General features: G+C 32.9%; 1 protein-coding gene across 7 annotated transcripts in view; it reads left to right on the top strand.

Moving 5' to 3' along the window:
* POSTN (periostin) overlaps positions 1 to 25,332 on the top strand; it is a 35,441-nt gene extending 10,109 nt beyond the window's left edge. Inside the window, exons 5-23 of one of the 7 annotated variants that reach the window (XM_050765905.1) lie at positions 463 to 627; positions 1,519 to 1,665; positions 2,166 to 2,307; positions 3,510 to 3,722; positions 4,330 to 4,464; positions 5,920 to 6,068; positions 7,734 to 7,870; positions 8,436 to 8,566; positions 9,067 to 9,197; positions 9,305 to 9,407; positions 9,511 to 9,578; positions 10,657 to 10,702; positions 13,809 to 13,889; positions 16,968 to 17,057; positions 17,752 to 17,841; positions 18,589 to 18,666; positions 19,037 to 19,120; positions 23,443 to 23,484; positions 24,549 to 25,332. In XM_050765905.1, the coding sequence (XP_050621862.1) occupies positions 463 to 627; positions 1,519 to 1,665; positions 2,166 to 2,307; positions 3,510 to 3,722; positions 4,330 to 4,464; positions 5,920 to 6,068; positions 7,734 to 7,870; positions 8,436 to 8,566; positions 9,067 to 9,197; positions 9,305 to 9,407; positions 9,511 to 9,578; positions 10,657 to 10,702; positions 13,809 to 13,889; positions 16,968 to 17,057; positions 17,752 to 17,841; positions 18,589 to 18,666; positions 19,037 to 19,120; positions 23,443 to 23,484; positions 24,549 to 24,586 (2,070 nt within the window). In that variant the 3' untranslated portion in view covers positions 24,587 to 25,332. The remainder of the gene's footprint in view (positions 1 to 462; positions 628 to 1,518; positions 1,666 to 2,165; positions 2,308 to 3,509; positions 3,723 to 4,329; positions 4,465 to 5,919; positions 6,069 to 7,733; positions 7,871 to 8,435; positions 8,567 to 9,066; positions 9,198 to 9,304; positions 9,408 to 9,510; positions 9,579 to 10,656; positions 10,703 to 13,808; positions 13,890 to 16,967; positions 17,058 to 17,751; positions 17,842 to 18,588; positions 18,667 to 19,036; positions 19,121 to 23,442; positions 23,485 to 24,548) is intronic. The other 6 variants (XM_050765906.1, XM_050765909.1, XM_050765908.1 and 3 more) reach the window with 6 other exon arrangements.
* Positions 25,333 to 25,597: the final 265 nt, after the last annotated feature.

The raw sequence follows: 25,597 nt of genomic DNA, 5'->3' as shown, positions 1-25,597 counted from the left end.
ATGGTGTTGGATATATAAAAAGGTACAGGATGGTTGAATTCTTGAATTTGTTATGGAATAAACATGAAACCCTTGTTAAAACTCAAGTGTTGCATACAAATATAATGTCATTTTTGTTTTGTTTGCCACTTAAAATTTTTAAAATGTGATAATTTCATATCTCCCTAATTCTTATCATTTTATTTGTTATATCAAGATTGTTTCTTCATCAACATATTCACTTTAAAAATTGTGTGTTCTGTCTAAGTACTCTATCACATTCAAGATCCTTAACTAAGTATCTGAACTTATAAAATTCCTTAACCAATTTGAATAATATAATTTTAAGTTATTTATGTCAATTTTATATGACCATCTGATAATGCAATGAGAAAATAGCAAGGCAGAAGAAATAGGGTGATTATAAGACTTTTACTAATGTTCCACAATAAATTGAATTTCTATCATTGCAATTTTTCCTAGGATATCCGTAGAGGTTTGGAGAGCAACGTGAATGTTGAATTACTGAATGCTTTACATAGCCACATGATTAATAAGAGAATGTTGACCAAAGACTTAAAAAATGGCATGATTATTCCTTCAATGTATAACAATTTGGGGCTTTTCATTAACCATTATCCCAATGGGGTAAGTTTTATCAGTAAAAAATACACTTACGAAAAATACCTTCTTTAATTTTGTCTATACTACTTTTTATGTAATGCTCACAAAAATAATAAAATACTAGTGAGAATAAGGTAAGTGCTATATTATGACTTTACCCTCAAATCTAGGGCATGCAAATTTCCAATCTGGTTGTTAATTTCTACCAAAAGTGATTGTAAAGGACAAATTACATGAACAGTTCATTGACAGTAGATAAGTATTCTAAAAAAGGAAATTTTAGTAGTTGATGTATTTGAAATAATTTATTGTAGTAGCAAAAAGAATAATCAAAGAATGAGTGTTCTTTTACTCCCCCACTCTAGCTACTGTAGTACTTGTGTGTTTGGATCAGTTTTTGTGGAAAATTGCCAATGGGGTCATAGAACTTTTTCCACAGCCAAATTCTCAGGGACAAAAGAGGTCAGTGACGAAGCAATATTTAGGAAGTTCTTGTACTAGAACTAATTATATATATATACAATAATTATTTGTTTCTCCTTCTCAAAACTTAATTTTTAGGGCTGATTAGACGTCTTTACATAATTCATTTACCCACATTAAAAAGTTTATGACTATTTGTATAAAAGGGAGGAAAAAAGCAATAATTTGAAAGAAAAAAGCACCTTTGCCTTATGTTGCTAGATATGTTAAGTATGAATAGACTTAGGTTCTCAACTGGTTCCCTTTTCCTTTACAGTTTCTTTTTTAGATAAAACAACATGTAAATCTTCACCCACAGCATTTCCATTTAGAATGTAGTTTCCCATTTGTTACATTTACTAGTATAAATGAAAAACTGGGAATTCACTTGCAGTCTCAGTGGTCAATGGATGTCTCTGGTTTCAGCACTTTGATTTTTCCAAATAATTATAGGTTGTCACCGTTAATTGTGCTCGAATTATCCATGGGAACCAGATTGCAACAAATGGTGTGGTCCATGTCATTGACCGTGTCCTTACACAAATTGGTACCTCAATTCAAGACTTCATTGAAGCAGAAGATGACCTTTCGTCTTTCAGAGTAAGTCCAAGAGCAGATTGTCTTGAGTCATTGAAATCCCTCCTCTTCTCCTGTCAAAACCTAAAAACAACAAAAATGCTATTAAATCTGGAAAAAATGTAACAAACGTATTTTTTGAAATGGCTACTATTTTCATTTTACACAGGAGAAACCATCTCATATGAAATAATATTTCTATGGAAATGATAGAGTAAGAATGGTTAGTTATGAGACTGGTGTGTATTTACTGCATTTAGAACGTGTTCATCCATTATTATATATACTGCTGGATATTGCTATACTCCCACAAACATGGGCAGAATTCCCATTCTTGCAGGCACAATTTGAAGAAAGTTGGAAAAGACATGGTTGTGTCAAAAAGTAATATTTTGAAGATCGAACAACAACAAGCCTCTATAGTGTAGGAATCAGCTCCTTCATGTCAGCCTAGGCTAAGTGTGTTGTAATTTTCTTTTGGATTTACAATGTGAAAGTCTCTGAAAAGCACATTTGTGTTTCAGGCAGCTGCTATCACATCGGACATATTGGAGGCCCTTGGAAGAGATGGTCACTTCACACTCTTTGCTCCCACCAACGAGGCTTTTGAGAAACTCCCACGAGGTGTCCTAGAAAGGATCATGGGAGACAAAGTGGCTTCTGAAGGTAGTTAAAATTCTTCCTCTCTAAGAAGTCTCCCAGCATTCTGAGAAGGGAATAAAAAAGAGGCTAGTTCTTGCCAATAATATTAGTTTTAATAAGCAAAGGCTAGGAAAAATTTTTATTCTGAGATGTACTATAAGTCTTCCAAAAGTCCTTGAAAGAGTAGGCAGAGTATAATTCTTAAATAATAAGAATATTCTTAAGATCACATTCTTTCATAGTACTTGCAAGTAAGTAAGTAGTAGAAATTCAGAAAGATTAATGGGTGTTGGAAAGAAATATTAGATCATCAAATTTTAATACTGTATGCATGTTATGCAATGCTTTTAATTCTGTATTTATGCCAAAAGATACTGAATTGTGAGAATCTTATGGTTCTCCTGGGCCTCTAATTACTGATACACAGAAGAATTTGGTGGCTTGCCAAGCTTCCTCTCTGTTGTCAGATAGGTTTTACATTGTGCTTGCATACTTCACTTACTCAGCCTATCCTAAAATACATTTGACCAGTTTAAGATGAGAACGTTTTAGGATGCAGGATAGATACAACGTAACTGAGGCATAGATCCTTCCAGAGGCCCTTCAATAAATCTTTATTTGGCTACTTTCTAGAAGTTGCCTTGCGAAAAATTTGTCTTATCCTCAGCCTCTATCTACCTCATTACATGTTATGTACAAATATTCTCCCGTGAGCAGCTATTACAAGATACTGTTCTTGGGCATTTTGGAATTTAACAGGCCTTCCCTTTTTTTCTCTTTTGGTAGAGAGGGGTCTTGCTGTGTTTCCCATGATGGTCGTGAACTCCTGGCCTCAAACGGTCCTCTCACCTAGGCCTCCCAAAGTGTTAAGATTACAGGTGTGAGCCATTGTGCCAAAGGTCTTCTGAAAGGAACAATTCTTGCTTTCACCCAGGAGTTACTTTCTTATGATAGCTGGAACTTAACCCACCACGTTTTGTAATGCTGCACCAATCATTTCCTGAAGTTGATCTCCCTTCTTATTCCTACGAAGCTGAGCTGTTCCTATTTTGTAGTTGATAGGAAAAAACTTCTAGAACGTAAATAGGATTTTAAAGCTGTTAGTGAATCCTTAGGTCTTACTACATTTTAAGGATTACTTAGTTCCACAATGAAACACATCTTTTCAGGGTCAAAATGTTATTTCCCTGGATCTGAAAGCAAACTGTTTTTATTGTGTTCTCCAGCTCTTATGAAGTATCACATCTTAAATACTCTCCAGTGTTCTGAGTCTATTATGGGAGGAGCAGTCTTTGAGACGCTGGAAGGAAATACAATTGAGATAGGATGTGACGGTGACAGCATAACAGTAAATGGAATCAAAATGGTGAACAAAAAGGATATTGTGACAAATAATGGTGTGATCCATTTGATTGATCAGGTCCTAATTCCTGATTCTGGTAAGCAATGTTTCTTTTTGTTTGTTTTATTTTACTTACTATAATTTACTAATTATGCTGTCTCAAAGAGTAAGTCCACGAAAAATGAATGTGCAGTATAAAGAATGTCACGCAAAGCACTAACACAATAAATACTGAGCTACTTGCGTACTCCATAGACAGGCAGTGTAGTGACGGGCACTCCATGTGTGAATCTTTGGCGTTCTAGGGTTTCTGACATGTAATATTTATAAAGGTTTTCACAGTGCCAGAGTTTTTCTTGGAAACAGAAGGAAAGATCTAACCAAATGGTCAGCTTTGGATAAATGAAAAAGCTATGGAACTCACAGCGTAGAGAGAGATGACAGATGAACAATACAGAATTAAAGAAACATGTAGTAGGAAGACAGAAAAATATTTTCCTTCAGAAATTCATTGTGATTATCAACCCCCGCCAAAAAATGGAAGTGGAACTCTCTTATTAGGGAGCGGGAGGATGTCTTATCACATTGACGTTGAAGTAAATAGCTTACAATATTAGAAAACAGTCAGGAATTGACTTCCTAGTTTCATGATGGAGATAATAGCAATGATGACATTGTTGGGATGGTGATGGTTTATTTTTCAGCCAAACAAGTTACTGAGCTGGCTGGAAAACAGCAAACCACTTTCACGGATCTTGTGGCCCAATTAGGCTTGGCATCGGCTCTGAGGCCAGATGGAGAATACACTTTGCTGGCACCTGTGAATAATGCATTTTCTGGTATGTACTGGACACTGTTGTTCCTGCTCTCTGCCTACACTCTTTAATTTGTGATGATTGTTTGCAATAAGAAATAGAGATGTTTCATGAGGCATTGATTAGTTCCTGCACTGGCTACACATACAGTGTGTTAGCACTGCATTGTCTCTACTAAAATGTTCTTCATTTCAAAACATTTCATTATAATGGAGAATAGCCTACAGAGAGTGAAAGTTTGTAATTAGGAGTATCCACGCCAGGCGCAGTGGCTCACACCTGTAATCCCAGCACTTTGGGAGAACAAGACAGGTGGATCACTTGAGATCAGGAGTTTGAGACCAGCCAGGTCAGCATGGTGAGAACCCATCTCTACTAAAAGTACAAAAGTTAGCCAGGTGTGGTGGTGCGCTCCTGTAATCCCAGCTACTTGGGAGGCTGAGGCAGGAGAATCGCTTGAACCCAAGAGGCAGATGGCGCCGCTGCACTCCAGCCTGGGCAACAGAGTGAGACTCCATCTCAAAAAAAAAAAAAAATTTTTTTAAAAGCATATTCAGTTTCTCTGTGAATCTAATATTTCCAGCACAATAAGGATGCATTGATAGATCTTTAAAAAAAAAAAAAAACTGATTTATTTGCTACCAACATATTTAGAAATAAATAGGTGTATTTTGCATCTCAAATTTTGGACAGTAAGGGTGTCAAATTATAAATAAATAAAATGAAGAGACCATTATACACTTCCATATCATGATGTAAAACAGTATATATAAAATTTCACCTAGTTGTTGCTATTCACAGACCATGATCAGATTCATGCAATCTGCCACCTTTCTCAGGACAATGATTTCACAGACATATTTAAATTGTTGGCAAAATTTATTAATTAAAAATAGGTAACACAATTTTTTGTTTTTCCAAATGCTAAATTATGGTATAAAAAACTATTAATCAAAAACATTGAATTCCTAGATATCCTGACTTTTTTTTGTAATAATCCTGCCCATGTGTTTTGACAATAACCCATATTTAGGAGATTGTTTGCTTTGATTCTCTTTCCAGTAATCAATATTAATTTACAAAGAATTCATCAATAGTTCTTTCATGTGACTAATGGACATATCTAATTATCATACAAAACCCTGGCCACCATTAAGGTTTAGCATTTGCCAGTGACCACTATAAAACTATGTAGCCCTTACAGAGATGAAGCTCATTGCTTGAACTGGTTGGAGCTGTATTATTGTCATTTGATACAATAGGTCACAGAGTTTCTACTTGAATTGTCAGCTTTTAGCATTTAGTTGACTCATGTATTATATGAGTGCAAAATCCATGATATTATATATTATATACTATTATATTATATATTGATATTATATTATTAATGTCAGGGATTATCTGTTTACATGATTCTCTCTTACCAGGAGAAACTTTAATGTTTTCTAAATAAAATAATGCTCTCTTAATTATTTACAGATGATACTCTGAGGATGGATCAGCGCCTTCTTAAATTAATTTTGCAGAATCACATATTGAAAGTAAAAGTTGGCCTTAATGAGCTTTACAATGGACAAATACTGGAAACCATTGGAGGCAAACAGCTCAGAGTCTTCGTATATCGTACAGTAAGTGAATCAGAACAAAATAGTCTGTCAAATGACATGTCAAAGAATGCTGTTTCAATGAATATTTCACAGAATTTTATGAATGTGGTTCTAACAGCGAATATTCACAGAAGCATCAGGGAACTGGGTAGCGTGGGTGAAAAGACTGTGAGCAAAGTCCACAGCAAGTGCTATGTATTAAAAACTCAGGCAGTTAGATAGTTCGCATGTGTTTCATTATGAGTAACTTTGTGTTCTAGAGCATCAATTATTTTAAATTCCAGAAAACGGTAAATTTTTTAAATAAACTTTTCATTTGCAGAGTACTTCACAATTTTCAAGGTAATTCTGTTCTCTGCCTACACACCATTTTTCTTTATGATGACTGTTTGCAATAAGAAACAACAAATACTTTACAAGGTGTTGATTAGTTCCTGCACTGGCTACACATACAGTGTGTTAGCAGTATATTGTCTCTACTAAAATGTTCTTCATTTCAAAACATTTCATTATAATGAATCAAATATGCAAGGTGGCCTCATACTGTAAAATAACCAGTTGGCATCTGAATATCTTTTGAATGGCTTTCAAGATAAACCTTTATTGACACATAGAGATTTCTGGACTCTATAAAAGGGTCTTAATGTACTTTTTTTTTTTTTTTTTTTTTTAAGAGACAGTTTCACTCTGTCACCCAGGCTGGAGTGCAGTGGCACCATCATAGCTCACTGTAACCTTAAACTCCTTGGCTCCAGGGGATCCGCCCGCCTCAGTCTTCTGAGTAGCTAGGACTATAGGTGCACACCACCACCCTGACTGATTTTTTAAATTTAATTTTTCTTGAGACAGGGTCTCACTACATTTCCCAGCCTGATCTCAAACTTTCAGCCTCCAGTGAAGCTCCTAATTTGGCCTCCCAATGTGCTGGGATTATAGGCATGAGTCACTGCACCCAGCCCTAACGTACTTTTTGCTGCAGGAAAATTTATAGAAATATTGCTTATCAAAATTACAGTGCAGTACTTGTCCAGATAACACGTATGGCTATAGCTAAAAGACTTCACAGGAAGTCAGGCATTACCTAGAACCGAATCTCGCACATGTCAGCAGCTCCCTACAGCTACACAATTCCAAACATTTTTAAGTATGCATTAAATGTGCTGCACTTTAAATTTTATATATACAAATATATGTGTGTGTATATATATATATCACATTTGTTCAAAAAGCTATAAATATGTCAAAGATTTGACTTACAATGATGAATAGAATCTTACAGTCAAGAAAATAAAGTAAATATTTATGAAGATCATTAAAAGCACTAAAGTGAGGAAACCTTACAGATAGTATTGACCAAAAGAGGGTCTGGAGAAATAGTTCAAATCTGGATAGAAATTATAAAAATTGTAGAAGTGGGATTCCATGGAACTTTTGTAATTTATTGACAAAATTACCTGCCTGATCCATAGGGTAGCTTGACTTTTAATAAAAAACCTGTCTAGGTAAGAAGTGTCTTGTGAGTTTGTGTGAGCCATTGAAAACAGAGGAAAGAAGCTATTCCCGTGGCCGCAGACACTAGGCAACCTCTCAGAAGGGCCGATCTGGAAATTGAATTATGTAGTTACATCTATATGGGAAATTTCAAGCAAGGAAAAAGATACCCCATACTTTTCTTTCCTTTCCTAGGCTGTCTGCGTGGAAAATTCATGCATGGAGAGAGGGAGTAAGCAAGGGAGAAATGGTGCTATTCACATATTCCGCGAGATCATCAAGCCAGCAGAGAAATCCCTCCATGAAAAGTTAAAACAAGATAAGCGCTTTAGGTAAGCCTATTAGTGGCACCTCCACAAAGAATGAGAGCTATTGGCATATTTTTTTTCGTAGGCAGTATCCCAAAAGGCATTCAAGTCTCCTATATGGTTGAAAATGGAATTGAGAATAAAATGTTCATACAAGTGTTTTCAAAATTGATATATGTTTCCACTGATACTTTCTGGTACACCGTAACATGATTTCATGTGTGAAAACAAATCTAACAGACTAAACTACTCCTTGATATTTTTCTTATAATTAGTTTTTAGAAATTGATGGTATATATAGCAAAGTATTTTGTGAAGTATTAAATGGCAAAAATGCTTCTTTTTGTTATGTGTGAACTTGTCAAGTTTTGTAGGATGAAATCAGATGAAAAAATTTAAAAATTATATTGTATATTTCAATCATTTTTCATGATAAAACTTTTAACAGGTAAATTGCATTTGAAACATGTGAAAATGTATGAGCAGTTCTCTCATGCTTTCCACAATACATGGATTCTATTACATGCACTGTAGGTGAATTTGCCTAAATCTAAATCTGACAACGTACATATACATTCTTCCCACCTAGCACCTTCCTCAGCCTACTCGAAGCTGCAGACTTGAAAGAGCTCCTGACACAACCTGGAGACTGGACATTATTTGTGCCAACCAATGATGCTTTTAAGGGAATGACTAGTGAAGAAAAAGAAATTCTGATACGTAAGTAGAAGTGAATTCCAGATATTTTCCCTTTCATTTCAGGATCTCACTTCTTTCTCAAGCTTTCCTGTCCAGATGTCTGCCTTAAAAATGCCCCCTCCCTCTCTGGTATTCATGGCTAGCTTTAGTTTCCTTTTATTTCCTCCACTTGGGATGTGTGGAGGGTCACTCAGTAATGTTTTTAAACTGCTTACTGTTGGGCTAGATGTTCACTTATGTGGTTTCTATGAAAGACCATGTAAGTAGGGGACAAAGAAGAAAACAGTTATAATTTATAAAATAATTAGATGTTTTTCTCCCAGTAAGTTGGGTTCTATTTTGATTAGGCTAATTGAAGTAACTGTGTGTTTTGACATAGCGTTGATATCTACTTGAGAAAATGACATTATGAGAAAGTACAATATGGAAAAAGATAAAGACAAATAAATGTTTTGTTTCTTAGTCCTTGTCTATCAAAGTGTCACATTATTCAATAAAAGTATACATATATTTTCCTCTAGGGGACAAAAATGCTCTTCAAAACATCATTCTTTATCACCTGACACCAGGAGTTTTCATTGGAAAAGGATTTGAACCTGGCGTTACTAACATTTTAAAGACCACACAAGGAAGCAAAATCTTTCTGAAAGAAGTAAGTTGTCTAGAAGGAATTTATGATAGTGTTCATCCATCATTAAGTTATCTAAATATTCATCCTTAATTAAATTTCCTCATTGAAATTGCCTCCTATTTTGACAGGTAAATGATACACTTCTGGTGAATGAACTGAAATCAAAAGAATCTGACATCATGACAACAAATGGTGTAATTCATGTTGTAGATAAACTCCTCTATCCAGCAGGTTTGTAATTATTGAACTCATTGATGGACTAGTCTTTTAATATGAACCTAGATTTTTATTTTATGCTTTTTTACCAATATTCATTTAATATTCCTCTTCATAGACGCACCTGTTGGAAATGATCAACTGCTGGAAATACTTAACAAATTAATCAAATACATCCAAATTAAGGTACTAAAAGTTACTTGATTTATTTCTAATGTCTAGAACACATATTACAGGTTTAACATAACAGGCTAGAAATGTATGCATTAATAAGTAAATATATACTGGTCTTGGATTGCTCTTTGTTGTTTATGTAACACTGGACCACCTGTAAAGAAATGACATCATTTCTTCGTGGTTTTGTTCAACAAATATCTATCAAAAGCTACTCAGGACCAAGTATTGTATAAAGTGTTATTAAAAGTGTGTATTTAGGGCCAGGTGCGGTGGCTCACGCCTATAATCCCAGCACTTTGGGAGGCTGAGACAGGCGGATCACGAGGTCAGGAGATTGAGACCATCCTGGCTAACATGGTGAAACCCCGTCTCTACTAAAAGTACAAAAAATTAGCCAGATGTGGTGGCGGACGCCTGTAATCCCAGCTACTCGGGAGGCTGAGGCAGGAGAATGGCGTGAACCCGGGAGGCGGAGCTTGCAGTGAGCTGAGATGGCGCCACTGCACTTCAGCCTGGGCGACTGAGCAAGACTCTGTCTCAAAAAAAAAAAAAAAAAAAGAAAAAGAAAAAGAAAAAGAAAAAGAAAAAGAAAAAGAAAAAGAAAAAAAAAAAAAGAGAAAAATATGTATTTAAATTGGACATGGTCTTTATTCAAAAAGTTTACAGTCCAATTTAGAAAAATAAGATGGTACATAAATAAAATATTTATATCATTCAATATTTTCACTGCAGAATATAGAGGAAAGAACATTCACTTACAAAAAATTGTCACTAATCACAGATTAAAGGCAACGGAATATTTTTCTTCTTTGTAGTAGCAGAAAACATAAAGTAGTGTTTAATAAATATATTTAACTTTGGATAAATTATTCTATAATTTTTAAATCTCTGAATAATGAATCCAATGATTTTTATGCCATCTGACCTGATAGCATTGATTGGAAGATGATTTATATGAGGACTTCACTTCTATTAAATGTAATAATAGCTTCACTATTTTTACTTTAGTAAGAATTAAAATGGTGCCATGGTTTTGTTAACACAACTATCACAGTTCATGCTAATAAATATAAACACTTATTTTCAGTTTGTTCGTGGTAGCACCTTCAAAGAAATCCCCGTGACTGTTTATAGTAAGTATATAATAAATATTGGCCACATGGGTTGCAAGGTATGAAAAAAGAAAATACATTTCTTTGTATTTACAGAGATTATTGATAATCTGGTATTTAGAATTCCAAACTGCGGCCAATCTCATTTCACTTGAAAAAAGGTTTGTGGTCTCAGATAACCTTCAACTCCAATGAACCTCTTCCCTACTCATTGGAAAAACAGGAACGATATGACATGAGAAAGATGGCAAAATATAATATTAATGTGGCAAAGAGCCAGGAAAAAAAAAAAAAAAACATATAAAGGGAAGAGATGGCGAAAAGACCCTCTACACATATCTGAAAATTCAGATGTGTGGACACAGAAATGACCTTAACAAAGACTTGTTTACGCCACGCTCAAGCCCCAAGCTATCTAAGGGGAGGCTGAGAAGCACGTGTTAAAGAATACCAATGTTTCTGAAGTGCCAGTTCAAAAACTCTCCCATCCAAAACTGGACAAAGAACAGAAAAGTCTGCCACGTGACAAATCTAAAGTTTCTAAATTCCAGGGTTCTTTGATCTCTGACACTACCAGATTATCAAAATTAAACCTCTACTATTTAACAATGGTAAAGGGTACTTCATTCTCGTAAGTGTATCTAGTAGGATATCTTTTCCATCATGGCTTTTTCTTTGTTTATCTTTTATCTCCTTTTTTCTTTCACTGTAGCTTTCAAGCAGAAATCCTTTTCATTTTGTTTTGGCTCTGTAATTAAACACTCAACATGTATCAGTAGCTAAAACATTACTTCAGTCCCCACATTTATTCTGGCTAGAAAATCATTCCATTTTATACCATGAGCATCCAGTCATTTAATTAAGAAAATTTCGCTTAAGGTTTATACTAGATATGGAAAAGGAGTAAAGCCAATTTAAGGAGCAAAACAAAATGTCTGCTGCTCTTGTTGATTCAATTATGTAATAATAACATGCAATTCCAGCATCAAGCCAGCTCAGCACTGTATTAAAGATGTAATTGGAATAGTTATGATTCATCATGGGAATACAATCTTGTAAAAAATATGTTTTCTGAAAATTAAGCAATCCTTATGGGCTCTATTCATCAGACATGTTATCTTTCTTCAAAGGTATAAATATATACATATATATATATATATACACACACACACACACAACACACACACACACACATTTCCACTACATTTCTTTAGCTTTCCTTCTTTACCCATGTTAGTTTCACTACTTTCTATATATGTGAATGCAATATCTTGATTACAATGAGCAAAAACATTATAATTATTTTCTCCTACTAAATTGCATCCTCACTCACAGAGAATAAGCCACATTTTATTAAGATACACAAGCTCAGTGGTCCTTCCCTACATACCCAGAGGCCTTGAAACAGCTCTAACATTTACATTCCAATGTAAGATGTTTCTTTTACTTCTCCTTAGATGGTATGCTGTTATTAAGAAGTATTTTTAAATAGAAGTAAAGATAAATTAAACCAAATTTTCTATTTTTATATTTCATTGACTTGTTTCTAAAATGCCTTTAATTTTTTGCTGCATATTATCCTCATCCCCAAAATAACATCCATTTTAAAGTGTATAGTTGAGGGGAAGGAAGCTGTTTTGGTATGAGTTGTCAAATATGGAACATTTGACCTGGAGAGGGCTAAAATGAATATTTAATCCTCAGAACTTCACCTGTCAAAACTATTTAAGTCTGCAGAAAATCAAGATTGAAATGAAAACTACCAACCAACTGAACATTCAAAACGTCAAATTCCTTAACATGATGTAAAAAATGTAAGCTAAAAGTCATTAATCCATTTTGATAGTAGCAATAGAGACCCCTGTATATTCGACCTTCATGGAAAGGTTCTTCTGTGGCAAGACCACCTCTGGAACCAATACTTGAACACACAGATTTGTTGTATTTTAGAGCTTCACAATTTGAGATCTTAAAATACAAAACTTAAGAAGGCTGAAACAGTCTCTATAAAGGTTAAGAACCCCCCCATTAATTCAAAAAGTTGACACAGCTAAACATCTTACAGCATGAGGTGAGAACTGCAGAAACCGAAGCTGTGCTAGCATCTCACCTCTGCTGTTTTGATGTGATCTGGGTGCACAGTTAGCTTCAGTGTGGCCCGTCATCTAATAGAACCATCTTTCAAGGCTTTTCATTAGAAATGGCAAAAAGCCAGTAGCTCTGGCTTTGTGGCTTCAGAGGCACATTTCCAGTTAATCACTACAACCAAAGTCAACCAAATAGTTGAATGGTATTTAATTTAATTTAATTTACTTTTATTATAGATCCGGGGGTACACATGTAGGTTTGTTAGATAGATACATAGAGTAATGCTGGGGTTTGGGCTTCTAGTGAACCCAACACCCTAACAGCAAACATAGTACCTAGTTCAAAGACTATTATCTTACTTAGGTAGATGACACATGTTTAAAATATATACCTTTAAATTAAAAAAAAAAGAAAAAAATAACAAAGCTAAAAATTAAAGACATTTTAGCCTATAACTTAAATACTGATCATATCATGTTTGTTGAAAAGAGCTCATGTCTGGCTGGCTGAAATTTATTCTTACTTTTAAGTATTCTGAACTATGTTTCATTTTTTTCCTTTCTATGTCACTGTTATCAGATGCATGAAAAACATTTTAAAAGGCTTTTTCTTTCATTTTCTTTTAATTGAGAAAGAATCCAGCAATGCAATTTAAGATATTATGAATTGCATGACATTAATCATATTTGTCTTCTGTTGCAATGCAGCCAGTATTTTCAAGAAGTACAAAAGAAGGTAAAGCGCTTTAGTGGTACAATTAAAGATTACAGATTTCTAGACATAATTCCTCACTTTGTGAGTATATATTTCACTGGATCAAATTCAAGTAACTAGACTTCAGAGTTCAACACCTGGACATCAGAAGATATTATATTACATACCATGAATATTTCCTGTATCTGACTGCCTGAACATATTACCACATACTGTACCTTAGTATCCTACAGAGATAAAAAACGAAAAAAAAAAAAAAAAAAAAAAAACCTTTCTTCAGGTTTTTATGTAAATATCTTTCATGTTCCACTTTCTATACTTTCAGCAACTAAAATTATAACCAAAGTTGTGGAACCAAAAATTAAAGTGATTGAAGGCAGTCTTCAGCCTATTATCAAAACTGAAGGTAAAACTCAATGTTGTACATGGTTCCTTTTATTGTAAAAACATCCATAAAAATACTGATTTCTATGAATGTATCTACATTCTTTTAAAAACTAACATGTTAAATGTTATATAACCAATATTGTACCAATGGCATGCTCATGTAATTGCAGAATGCGGAGTGCAAATTATTTAGCAAAGTAGAGGATGCATTCCTAATACTTTCAGTACATTTGCTTGTACTTGATTTAATTTGAATCTAATTGGCATTGCATTACCTTAGTACACAGATACTCAGTAAACAAATACTTTTTTTTTTTTTTTTTACTTTAGTCAGACTCCTTTAGGCTTTATACTCTTTATGTTGCTTTGTTTCCAATCTACCACATGTTCTTTTTTATAACAATACAAGAAGCTCTTCCAAAAAAAAAAAATAAAGCATAGGCATTTTTCATTCTGTAACCTAAGATAGCGTAGAAGCTATGTTTAATGAAAGCTTTTAAAATTACAACCACACGAGATATTTTTCAATCAGATCATCAGAACTATAAAACAAAATGAGTAGTTTATGCAGTGAATTGATTTTTAAAATACTTAATTCCAGTCCTGAACATATTCTTACATACAGATGTACACATTATATGAGATATATAAATACACACACACACACTTCTCTTCTGATGTTTCAGACTAGAACATTAAATAAGCAGTTACTTTTCTCTCTACTCCTACTACATACGTTAGCCAACTTCAACACCTTTGATGTTACTTTCATTTCATGTATTTTAATTATGTCCAAGGATCACAACTTAATTTTTTTTAAATTTCCATGTATAAGCGTCTTAATGTAGCAAGGTAACCAGAGAAAAGAACTAGTTATCTTCTTTGTGCTATAAGAAAGCTAGAAAAGTCTTCCAAAAAGGAGAACAGTTTATATCTTTGATCGAATCTTCAGAAAACTATAATTGTAATTACGTTTGTTTTTGCTATTTCTTTTGGTGGTTTGAGAAGGTAACCTATTGAATACTTTTATCTATATTTTTAAAGTAAGCCATTAATTTAAATTTATACATTGAAAACACATAGGTAAAAACTTATTTCCTAGCTAATTAGTTATCTATGTTAGTATTCATTCTTGAGACTTAAAATTGAGTTATTCCTTGAAATCTATCCTTGTTTTAAAAATAGTATAATTATATAATTGACTTTCTATAGTGATGAAGAGAATTTGGTATTTTAAAAAGAAATTAAATTAGAAACTTTTGTTGAAAAAATGTTCCTTGATCATTGTAATGAAACATGACACAATGATCTTTGATAAGACAATTGATTTTAAAATCAAATCTTGTCCTGTTTTTAAAAATCAGATTCCCTAAAATTTTGCACTATAATTGTGCACAGCTTCTTTACCTGAAATTATTTACATATACCATTGTTCTTATTTTCAAAGATTCTTCTCCTTTGAAGCTTCTTTATTCAGCTCATTTATCTCCTCAATCTTTTTCAGTAGGATTCTATCCCACTAATTTTTATTCAGTTAAGATCACACTGGAGTGTCATCTCTACATGGCTTCTTATAAAGGGAACATGGACAAAAAATGGAGTTGTGTCACCTACTCATTAATAACTTGAGTTCAGAAATTACACTCCTGTGTAGCATAATGAAGGAAACAAATATTTATCTTAGTAGAAATTTACAATGGTCCAGCTTCCAAGACTGCTACTGGCATTTCCTTCTTACTGTTTGAACAATCATAGATTTATTGATGACTTTTAAATTCTTATGAAATAAACTCCAGGACACAATTTTAAGGTGTCTCTGATAAAAGATGCATAACAGCATTTTAGAATTAAGAATAAATCAGCTAAAAATTCAACAAATACTTATTGAGCAGCTATTGTGCTGGGTACTTTCCAAGGTGTTGGGAGTGAATAGGAAAACAATTTTGAGAAAATCTTTTTTCATAGAGCTTAACTATAAAGGATGTCTCCAAAATTTCAGTTTGGCTTTTCTAAAGAAATATTGATTTAGATATTTTATTAACTCATTTTTGGTTCTTAAATTCCTTAGGCATACTTTCTTTTGAAGTTACCACACCTTAAAAACCTGTCTTTATGTTTTGTGCTCAATATCCCCTGGCCTTATATATCAAATATTATGGCATGAAATACTTATGGTTTCAAAAAACTTTAATTTTCATTATTTTGGATTGTTCTAGACCGGTTTAGTTTTGGTAATCATGTACATTGACAATTTCTGAACAAACAAAAAAAAAATGCTCTCAAAGATAAGCAAGCAACAGTTTCATTCCACTATTGAAGGTTATTACAGTATGAGTTAAATGTACTGAACTTATTTTTCCTTACTCCTCTGTGAAACAGTCTTAATTAACTAATGTAGTAAGCAGCTTTCTAACCTTCAAAATGATTTTCTGTGGTAGCAAAATCATTTTGCAAGTCAAATGCAACACTAGTTTAACTTTGCATTTGAAGGACTGTTTAACTATTAATTGGTTAATTTTGTATCATTCCCATATAGAAGGTAAGTACTCAAATTCTTTTCCTCATAAAACCTGACATTCAGCGTCTTAAAGGTAGGTATCCATTTGGTATTTTCTTATATTCACTCCTATACCCATTAAATCAAAAATATAAAGGTACTGAGTGATTTTAAAACTTAAATGAAAAATTTTAATAAGGAAAAATAGACAATATCAGTATGATAAAGTGGGATCTACACCAGTTATCAGAAAAACACAAATGTGTACATACTGCATGATTTGCAAAGTGTAGCCACATATAATATTTTGCATAATCATACTTTATAACTACCAATAAACAGATGGATTTATCCATCTGTTTAAAAGCTAAAGCAGATGCAAGTAATTTTAGTAGCACACCAACAGACTAAACTTTTTGTTCTCATAACTGTTTGTCTACTTTGAAGACAATGGGAAATATTTAAAACTGATTTCATAGAGCCTGAAACCACTTTGACATTTGAGTTGAGTAACACCGAATGTTGAAATAAATGTCCTATTCCGGTAAATTTAAAGGACTGTTTTAACATGATAATTTGTCTCCTAAAATAATGTCCCAGGACCCACAATAACAAAAGTCAAAATTGAAGGTGAACCTGAATTCAGACTGATTAAAGAAGGTGAAACAATAACTGAAGTGATCCATGGAGGTGCGTTCCATATGTTACCTGGGGCCGACTACCTTCGCTGTGATTATTTTGAAATAGTGTTGGTTTAGAAATATTGAACATCTGATATTTTCTCTTATTTTATAAAAATTGTGGGAATTATTTTCTCAGCTATGAGTTCTTATTTAGCTGGTCAGAAATAAAACATAGTTAGCTTTTAATGGATCTAGTTGGAATTAATTTATCAATTAAGTCACCAGGCCCAACAAAATGTCATGATTTTTGTATACACAAGTGAGGATTTTGGAATAAAATTGTAACACTAATGTCAGTATAAAAGGAAACATTAGAAACAGTAGGAAAAAATGACCATTGTTTAAATCTCTGTCTAATAAGCCACTCCACTGCTAGGATTTATGGTAGGGCTTCCCATTCCAATGATATAGAACTCCCTGGATTCTCACTCTAGCATTCATTCCACATCCAGAAAACAAGTATGACATGGAGAGTTAGCATGTCAAATGGCCCTCTCTCTTAACCAAGGTTCAGGACATTGGCTGTTACCTTTTAGATCCCTATTGATGTGATTTTTTGGGGGATATGTCCTAAAAATGTTTATGATTGAATCTTAAATGGTAATATTTGTAGAAATATAGTTAATCGTTACATTGTCTAGCTTATGGATATATAGTCACTATATGAGGGTAAATCAAATGCATTTGTATTCCCCTTTTAGAGCCAATTATTAAAAAATACACCAAAATCATTGATGGAGTGCCTGTGGAAATAACTGAAAAAGAGACACGAGAAGAACGAATCATTACAGGTAGACATTAATTCCATACATGGATCTATGCCTAGATTATAAAGATCAAAGTATGGTTAATCCCCAAAAACAAGAATCATTACAGAAACAAGTCATTTTCATGGTGATTACTAAAGTTACTTCATATTTTGGCAGATATAATATTATTCTAAATATGTAATCCATGTTTTACTCTCGATTGAAAATTTGTAGACAAATCTAAAAGCATTTTTATTACATATATGCATACATACATTTAATATGATATACCATTGATATACCATTTTCACTTTACTATTTATTAATGAGTTAGAGGACCCGAGAAGAAAAGCCATTTCCTCATGTGAGCTTCTATTAATCTTAAGGTCTATACATCTACATGCCAAAATAGAAGCAAGTTTATACAAAGCAATTGATCAATAATTTTAGTAAACCTCATATCAGACTTCCAAGCTAGTGTCCAGTTAGCCTAAATTAGCCTAAAATTAGCCTAAAATTCTTAATTCAGCTATTCTTTAAGTATTTGTTTAAACAATTAGTGAGCAAGTATGGCTTGTGCCACCTATTTATGGAAATAAAGTTTTATTGGAACACAGTCTTGCCCATCCACTTATATAATACCTAAGGCTGTTTTCACACTGAAGTATCAGAGTTGAACAATTGCAACACAGACTACGTGGCTTACAAGTGGAAAATACTTACTCTGTCACTTCTCAGAAGAAGTTTGCCTACTTCTGTTTTAGACCTTTTTCACTGTCTTTCTCATAGGTCCTGAAATAAAATACACTAGGATTTCTACTGGAGGTGGAGACACAGAAGAAACTCTGAAGAAATTGTTCCAAGAAGGTCAGCATTTCTAGAAAAATAAGAATGTGACTTTACCTAAGCTATCCGTATACAAGTCTAAAATAATCTGTGAGGCATTCTACATGTTTTCTACTCTATCTCATTCTATTGTTCATTTCCATACCAACAAGAAAAAGCACAAGAATAAGGAATTAAGCATAAATGGCAGTCATTTTTTTTTATACAGTATTTTGTTCAACAACTTTATAAGAATATTGGTATGTCAGAAAACAGCACTAAAAGTTGTGAAAGAACCGAGTGTTGGACTGGAATATCATTATTGGGCAGATGCCATTATTTATGACATAAAGTCTGCTGTCTTTATTTTGTTATATAAACCAATTTCTGCTATAAACGTGTATCCTCTCAGAGGTCACCAAGGTCACCAAATTCATTGAAGGTGGTGATGGTCATTTACTTGAAGATGAAGAAATTAAAAGACTGCTTCAGGGAGGTTAGTAAAAGGACAACAACTAACCCCCTTAACAGGTTGTAGTGACTGAGTTCAACTTTTTAAAGACTGAGCAAGCAGATTTTTTCTTTTAATTAGGTTAAAAAAAAAAAAAAAACATCTGCTGTTGTCTTAATAGATGGATTGGTTCAATGGTAGTTAACAGTTACAAAGAAATGATTATTAAACAGTCTTTAAAAAGTTCTATGGTATAAAGCTTGGGGAGCAATGAATATTTTTTTGCTTTGATTCAGATAATTTTAAGGACCTTTTAAGTAGGTGAAAGGGAAATAATTGTTAAATTGCTAGTTGTTAAACAAGCCCAAATTTGATATACGTTTTACATTAAAAAAATTATATTCACTGCCCCCATAAAGCAATCAAGGCATGTCTTTAAATTGTATGCATAGATATAGCCAAAAACAGTGCATTTAGTAACATTCTTTTCCAAAACTATTTTCTTGGGAATGAGTAACTGTTTCTTCTAACAGTTTGAGTGATAATTTATACCTGCAGATATAAATTATTTTGCATATAAAATTAATCTTAATCTTTTATGGAATGTTGTCTATGGCATTAATGGACCTTAAGAACAAAGAAAAGAATTCAAAATCTTACATGAACCCTACATAGTAATTATTCAAAGATGCCCTAAGTGTTTATATAGATATATAATTTGTATCATTGGCATTTGAATAAGTAAATTTCTACTTCATTTTTTAACAAGGAAAGTATTTAAATTCTTTAGAAAAACCAAATAGGCACTTTGAAATATACCATTAATTGAGAAACGTAACTGAAGTTTGATGTTTATCCAAAACACAGTCCAGATGACTTTTCAGTTTAATTTTTAAAACTATATCACTATGTCCAAGAAAATGTAAATTATCTTGGGACTTTCTATATTTTTAGCAATTATTTCTATATTCTGTAGTTTAACAAACATAAAATCTCTTAAATAGTATTTAGAAACTTGTTAGTGACAGTTTGGAAAAATTTTAATTCAACCAGCAATTGAATTTTCCCTCAATAGAAATATATATGTCTGAAAAATACAAGTTTCCTCCCAGAATTCCAAGAGTACGTAACACAACAGAGACATAATGGAACCAAAGATTCCTGTAGGATCTAACAAAGAATTCACTATCTACCCACAAATGCTCAACTGTCTGCTAGGAAAAAAATCTAAGGATTTGAGGGAAGAGACAAACACATTATGAAGATTAAATTGAATTCTTTTTTTTCTTTTAGTCCTTGCCATAGTAAGCAGCTTTGTAGAATGGTAGTGCTTTTTAGGGAATCAATAAATTAGTAACTGCATCAGTTTATGTTGCTTTAATTCATCTAGGCTTAAATTTCAGGTAAGTATATTTTCTTCCCCTTTGATAAACCCTTGTTATTGAGGTCACTATGAAAAATCCAGCTAAATACTAAAGAATTGCTTCAGCCAAGAAAAGATATAACTGCTATAAGTATATGACATTCAATTTTTAGTTAATAAACTTTCTTAGCTCTTGTCTCTGTTCATCCCAGAAGTTTATTCCTTTAGTACCCAGTGTATGATCTCTCTACATATCTGTAAGGCATCAGTTTTCACAATGCCACATCAACTATTGTAGCATTGTGAAAAAACAAAAAAACATGAAAAGTTTTTATCAAACCTTTTCTCCAAGGTTTTGCTTTTTGTAGGAAAGACACTATATGCAGTAGAGTTACTTGCACCAGCATTAATTGGACCTGCTTGTTTTCTTTTTTTCTAGCTATCTAAAACCATCAGGTCATTACTGAGTCACAAGTGTCCCCTTGTCTAGATCCTAAAAGGCATTGATAAAAGAAGCTAGTAAAGATTACATTATGTAAGACTTTTTTTTTCAAGGTCTCGCCAATCGATGCATATCTGAACCATGCTCTTCATCTCAATAAGTTCCACCTAAAACTCAATTTTCTATCTAAACAGTTCATATTGTATACATTGTGGTACATGTAGTACATTTTTGTACTTTTGATAATTTGAGTGTGTTTCTCAATCATTTAAGTCACGACTATTAACATGGCTAAGTGGTCTTTGAGTACTGATGTTGTGATTTGTCACTGATATATTTCCGAGACCTTAACTGAAAAAATTTCTCATTAAATGCATAAAATTTTTGTGCTTACCTTAGAACTATGCATTCTGAAATGACTCAAGCAATTCAAGGAGAGTAACAGACTATGTTGAAAGGAACAACAAAAAGTCATTTTTGAAGATTTTTGCAAATCTGCCAATTTAAGAGGTTAAGATTTGCAACCTCTACAGAGAAGAGTAGATCGGGTTGTAGGTCTGCATTCAATCTGAGCCCCAACTCAATCCCAAATTAGTTGACTCTTTTCTTGCTTGTTTCCTTCATCTGAAAGTGAGGATAGTCATGACATCTACAGTCTAAATGAGTTAATGTATGACAAGCTCTTAGAACAATGTTCAGCACAAAGTAAGCTGTCAAATGTTACTGTCAGAATCATCAATTGACATTAACATGGTCAATTAAGTAATGTTTCACACTCAACTTTAAATTTCCATAGTCATAGCCATGGAAACATACAAGAAACAAACACGCAACAAAAAATGTCAAAATAATTGAGCTGGGCACTTTGCATGCTTTAGAAAATATGATGTAGGGTGGTTCTTTGTGCCAAGCTATTCAGGTAATTGGTTTATCTTCCCATGTTTTGCTGATCTAAACATGATCTAATGTAACGCTCATTCATGTTGACGTAGCAGAGAGCTGCTAGGAATAAACCTGTTTTCTACACATTAATCAAGCTGTTCTTTCAAAGTGTTTGACACATTGAATGTTTTTTATTCTGGAATATTATCATAGCAAAACATTAATTGGATGGTGTCAACATTATGAAAGGAAATCTGAGCACACTTGCTTGTTTTGAAAAGAAATTTAAATACTTCTATGATGCAGTTTAAGTTATACAATTAATTGCTATCTGGAACTTATAAGTTCACTATAAGCAGTGTGACTGTGTACCAGTTAAAGGTTGGATCTGTCTCTTCTTGACAATTTTCTGGAAGCCATTATTTTGTTACCAAATAAACCTGAAGAAATATTTATATTTACATTTATGTCTATTTGAGAATATTTCATAATTCAGACTTGGCTGTTTTACAGACTTCTCCCCATTACCCAACATAGTGAGATTTTTCTATAGTTCTATATTTTCCTCTAGTATTAATGTGGTTTCATAAATGATTATATGCCTTATATTCTGGGGAAAAAGACATGGGAAAATGTGCTAAGTAGACAGAAACAGAATAAGTTTTTTTAATGTCATTTCTTTTTTAAAAATTTGCTTGGTGTCATATAGCCAAAACTATTCATGGTGATTGTTTCATTGCTTACTTTTTATATGATTTCAGAGAATTGAAAACATATATAACAGAAAAAATTGGACTTCATGCTGAGTATAGATTATATATATAAAAGAAGTCAAAATTTGGAGAAAAAAATTTAAAAAGATAAGTAGGAAAAATGAAGTAACTATAGAAACTATATTTACTCTTTGATCTCAAATGCCCAAAAACTAAGTGAAAATGTGAATTTAGGCCTACCAGGTCACCTTGTCAAAAAACTAAAAGAAAAACAGGAGAATTGAGAAATGTTACAACTATAATACCACAAAACAGCATAGTTTTGAAACACTTGCAGTTCTTAAATATAAAAGCTTTTATTAGTGAATTTTTTAAAAGGATTTCACAGGATTGACACTGAATCAGGTTGGGAGGTGGAAAAGGGTAATGGCATATTCTTCCTGTATTGCTTATTATAACATTTCTAGAATCATTAGGTTAATGCTACTTTGTTGTCCTCATGTACAATAGAGGAATCACCAGTTGATTTTAATGATAATTTTACAGAGGCATACATTACAAATAGGTATGACTGCAAAAACAGGTGGCTAACTCTGGGAAGATACTTGTGTTAAACTTTATATGACATTTAATAACCCTTCATCATAAGGCAATGTTTTTTACAAAAAGGTTGAAAAAATCATGTAAGTCATTTACTCTGCAAAAATGGCACATTATGTGGGGGTCCAAAATCCATAATAAAACAATGTGTTTTGCAACTAAGAAACATTCATTATGATATATGGAAAACACTGTCTACTTGTCCTTTGTCAGAAAATGTGAAACTCTGAGGATCATAAAATTTACTAAAAGTGATCTTCATGTTTAAGTGATACTTAGACTTTACACTGTTCTGCTTAACCGTGGTCTCCTGTCCGATTTTAGCCATAATTGCAAAGTATTTCTAACTACAACAATTTAATTTTAGACACACCTGTGAGGAAGTTACAAGCCAACAAAAAATTTCAAGGTAAGTGTATTGGCTACAGTAATGTGTGTATATGGCCTCTTTTGTTATATGAGGAGAAATCAAACAATCGAAAAATCTTTTAAAGTATTTTATTGAACTTTGCTATCGATCAGAGAAAAGTTAGCCAGTTTCGATGAAAAATATTTTGATATCAGAAAATTTCTCATGTTCTATACTATCAGTAGAATTTAATAACATATTAAGGGAAAGGCCAACATACTAATGTAAACTGCTAGGCATACTGAACCCTTGAGATAGACTCAAGTGTATAATCTCCATATATATATATACATATATATGTCATGTTTTATATGTACAAGTATGCATGTAATTTTGTGTATATGAGTCAAAAAAAATTTTTGAACAATAAACAAATGTAGAATGCAGGTGGACCTGAATCCTCAAAAATGTTATGTGAGAATGTTACAGTTTGAGACATAAGTAAATAAATAATATATATATGCAAAAAACCATTAATATAGCTATTTACAAAATGTTCATTTAAATGTGATTATATATCACATATGCATTACAATTTATTTCATAATTACACTATGTGCATTTTCTAATTCCTCCACTTAAGTTATCTTACATTCCAAATACATTGAGAAAGCAAGAATTTCCCTTGTGGAACCTAGAGTAAATTGCAAGCTTGGAATTACAGGTTTGGAATTTCTGGGTTAATTACATACTAGTAGTCAAAAGAAGACGCAAGGCTTATCAATGCACTATAGGAACATCACACTTTAAGCCAATCCAATAATATAGACCTTTGAAAGTAAAACATCAACTGCACAGATTTTTTTAAAGAATGTATCAGTAAATCTATGTAAATATCCAAATTCACACAAATTTTCTAAAGAATTAAAATTATTAAATTTCAAATTATTTTTACTTTTGATCAAAATACAATATTTGCTTCACCATAAGTTGATATTAAGAAAACAATCTAAAATTTATTACAATAAAAAATGACTTCTGATAGATATACAGAGAATAATATATTCTTAAATTTTAAAATTTCCTTACATTTAGTCTATACATTCTCCTTTCTTTCTAATTAGGATCTAGAAGACGATCAAGGGAAGGTCGTTCTCAGTGAAAATCCAAAAACCAGACAAAAATGTTTATACAATCCTAAATCAATAACCTGTCCTTAGAAAATTGTGAGAGCCAAGCTGACTTCAGGAACTGAAACATCAGCACAAAGAAGCAAACATCAAATAATTCTGAACACAAATTTAATATTTTTTTTTCGGAATGAGAAACATGAGGGAAATTGTGGAGTTAGCCTCCTGTGGTAAAGGAATATGAAGAAAATATAACACCTTACATGCTTTTTCATCTTAAAAGTTCTGGCTGACTTTGAAATCCATCAGAGAAAAATGCTTGTCACCAGATTCATTACAATTCAAATCGAAGAGTTGTGAACTGTTATCCCATTGAAAAGACCGAGCCTTGTATGTATGTTATGGATACATAAAATGTATGCAAGCAGTTACCTCTCCATGGGAAGCTAAGTTATAAAAATAGGTGCTTGGTGTACAACAAAACTTTTTACATCAAAAGGCTTTGCACATTTCTATATGAGTGGGTTTACTGGTAAATTATGTTATTTTTTACAACTAATTTTGTACTCTCAGAATGTTTGTCATACGCTTCTTGCAATGTATATTTTTTAATCTCAAACGTTTCAATAAAACCATTTTTCAGGTATAAAGAGAATTACTTCAAATTGAGTAATTCAGAAAAACTCAAGATTTAAGTTAAAAAGTGGTTTGGACTCGGGAACAAGACTTTATACCTCTTTTACTGTAACAAGTACTCATTAAAGGAAATTGAATGAAATCAGTGTTTGAGTTTTTCTTTAACTTTTAAGTTCGGGGTGTGCAGGCATGTGCAGGGCGTGCAGGTTTGTTATATAGGTGAACGTGTGTCATGGGGGTTTTTGTATAGATTAAGAATCATTTTTGTATAGATTAAGAATCCGGGCACGGTGGCTCATGCCTGTAATCCCAGCACTTTGGGAGGCCAAGGAGGGTGGATCATGAGGTCAGGAGATCGAGACCATCCTGGCTAACACAGTGAAACCCCAGCTCTACTAAATATACAA

Source organism: Macaca thibetana, chromosome 17, assembly GCF_024542745.1.
Source record: "Macaca thibetana thibetana isolate TM-01 chromosome 17, ASM2454274v1, whole genome shotgun sequence".
NCBI lineage: Eukaryota > Metazoa > Chordata > Mammalia > Primates > Cercopithecidae > Macaca > Macaca thibetana.
Note: the sequence above shows the minus strand (reverse complement) of the source record. Positions and strands in the feature narration are given on the sequence as shown.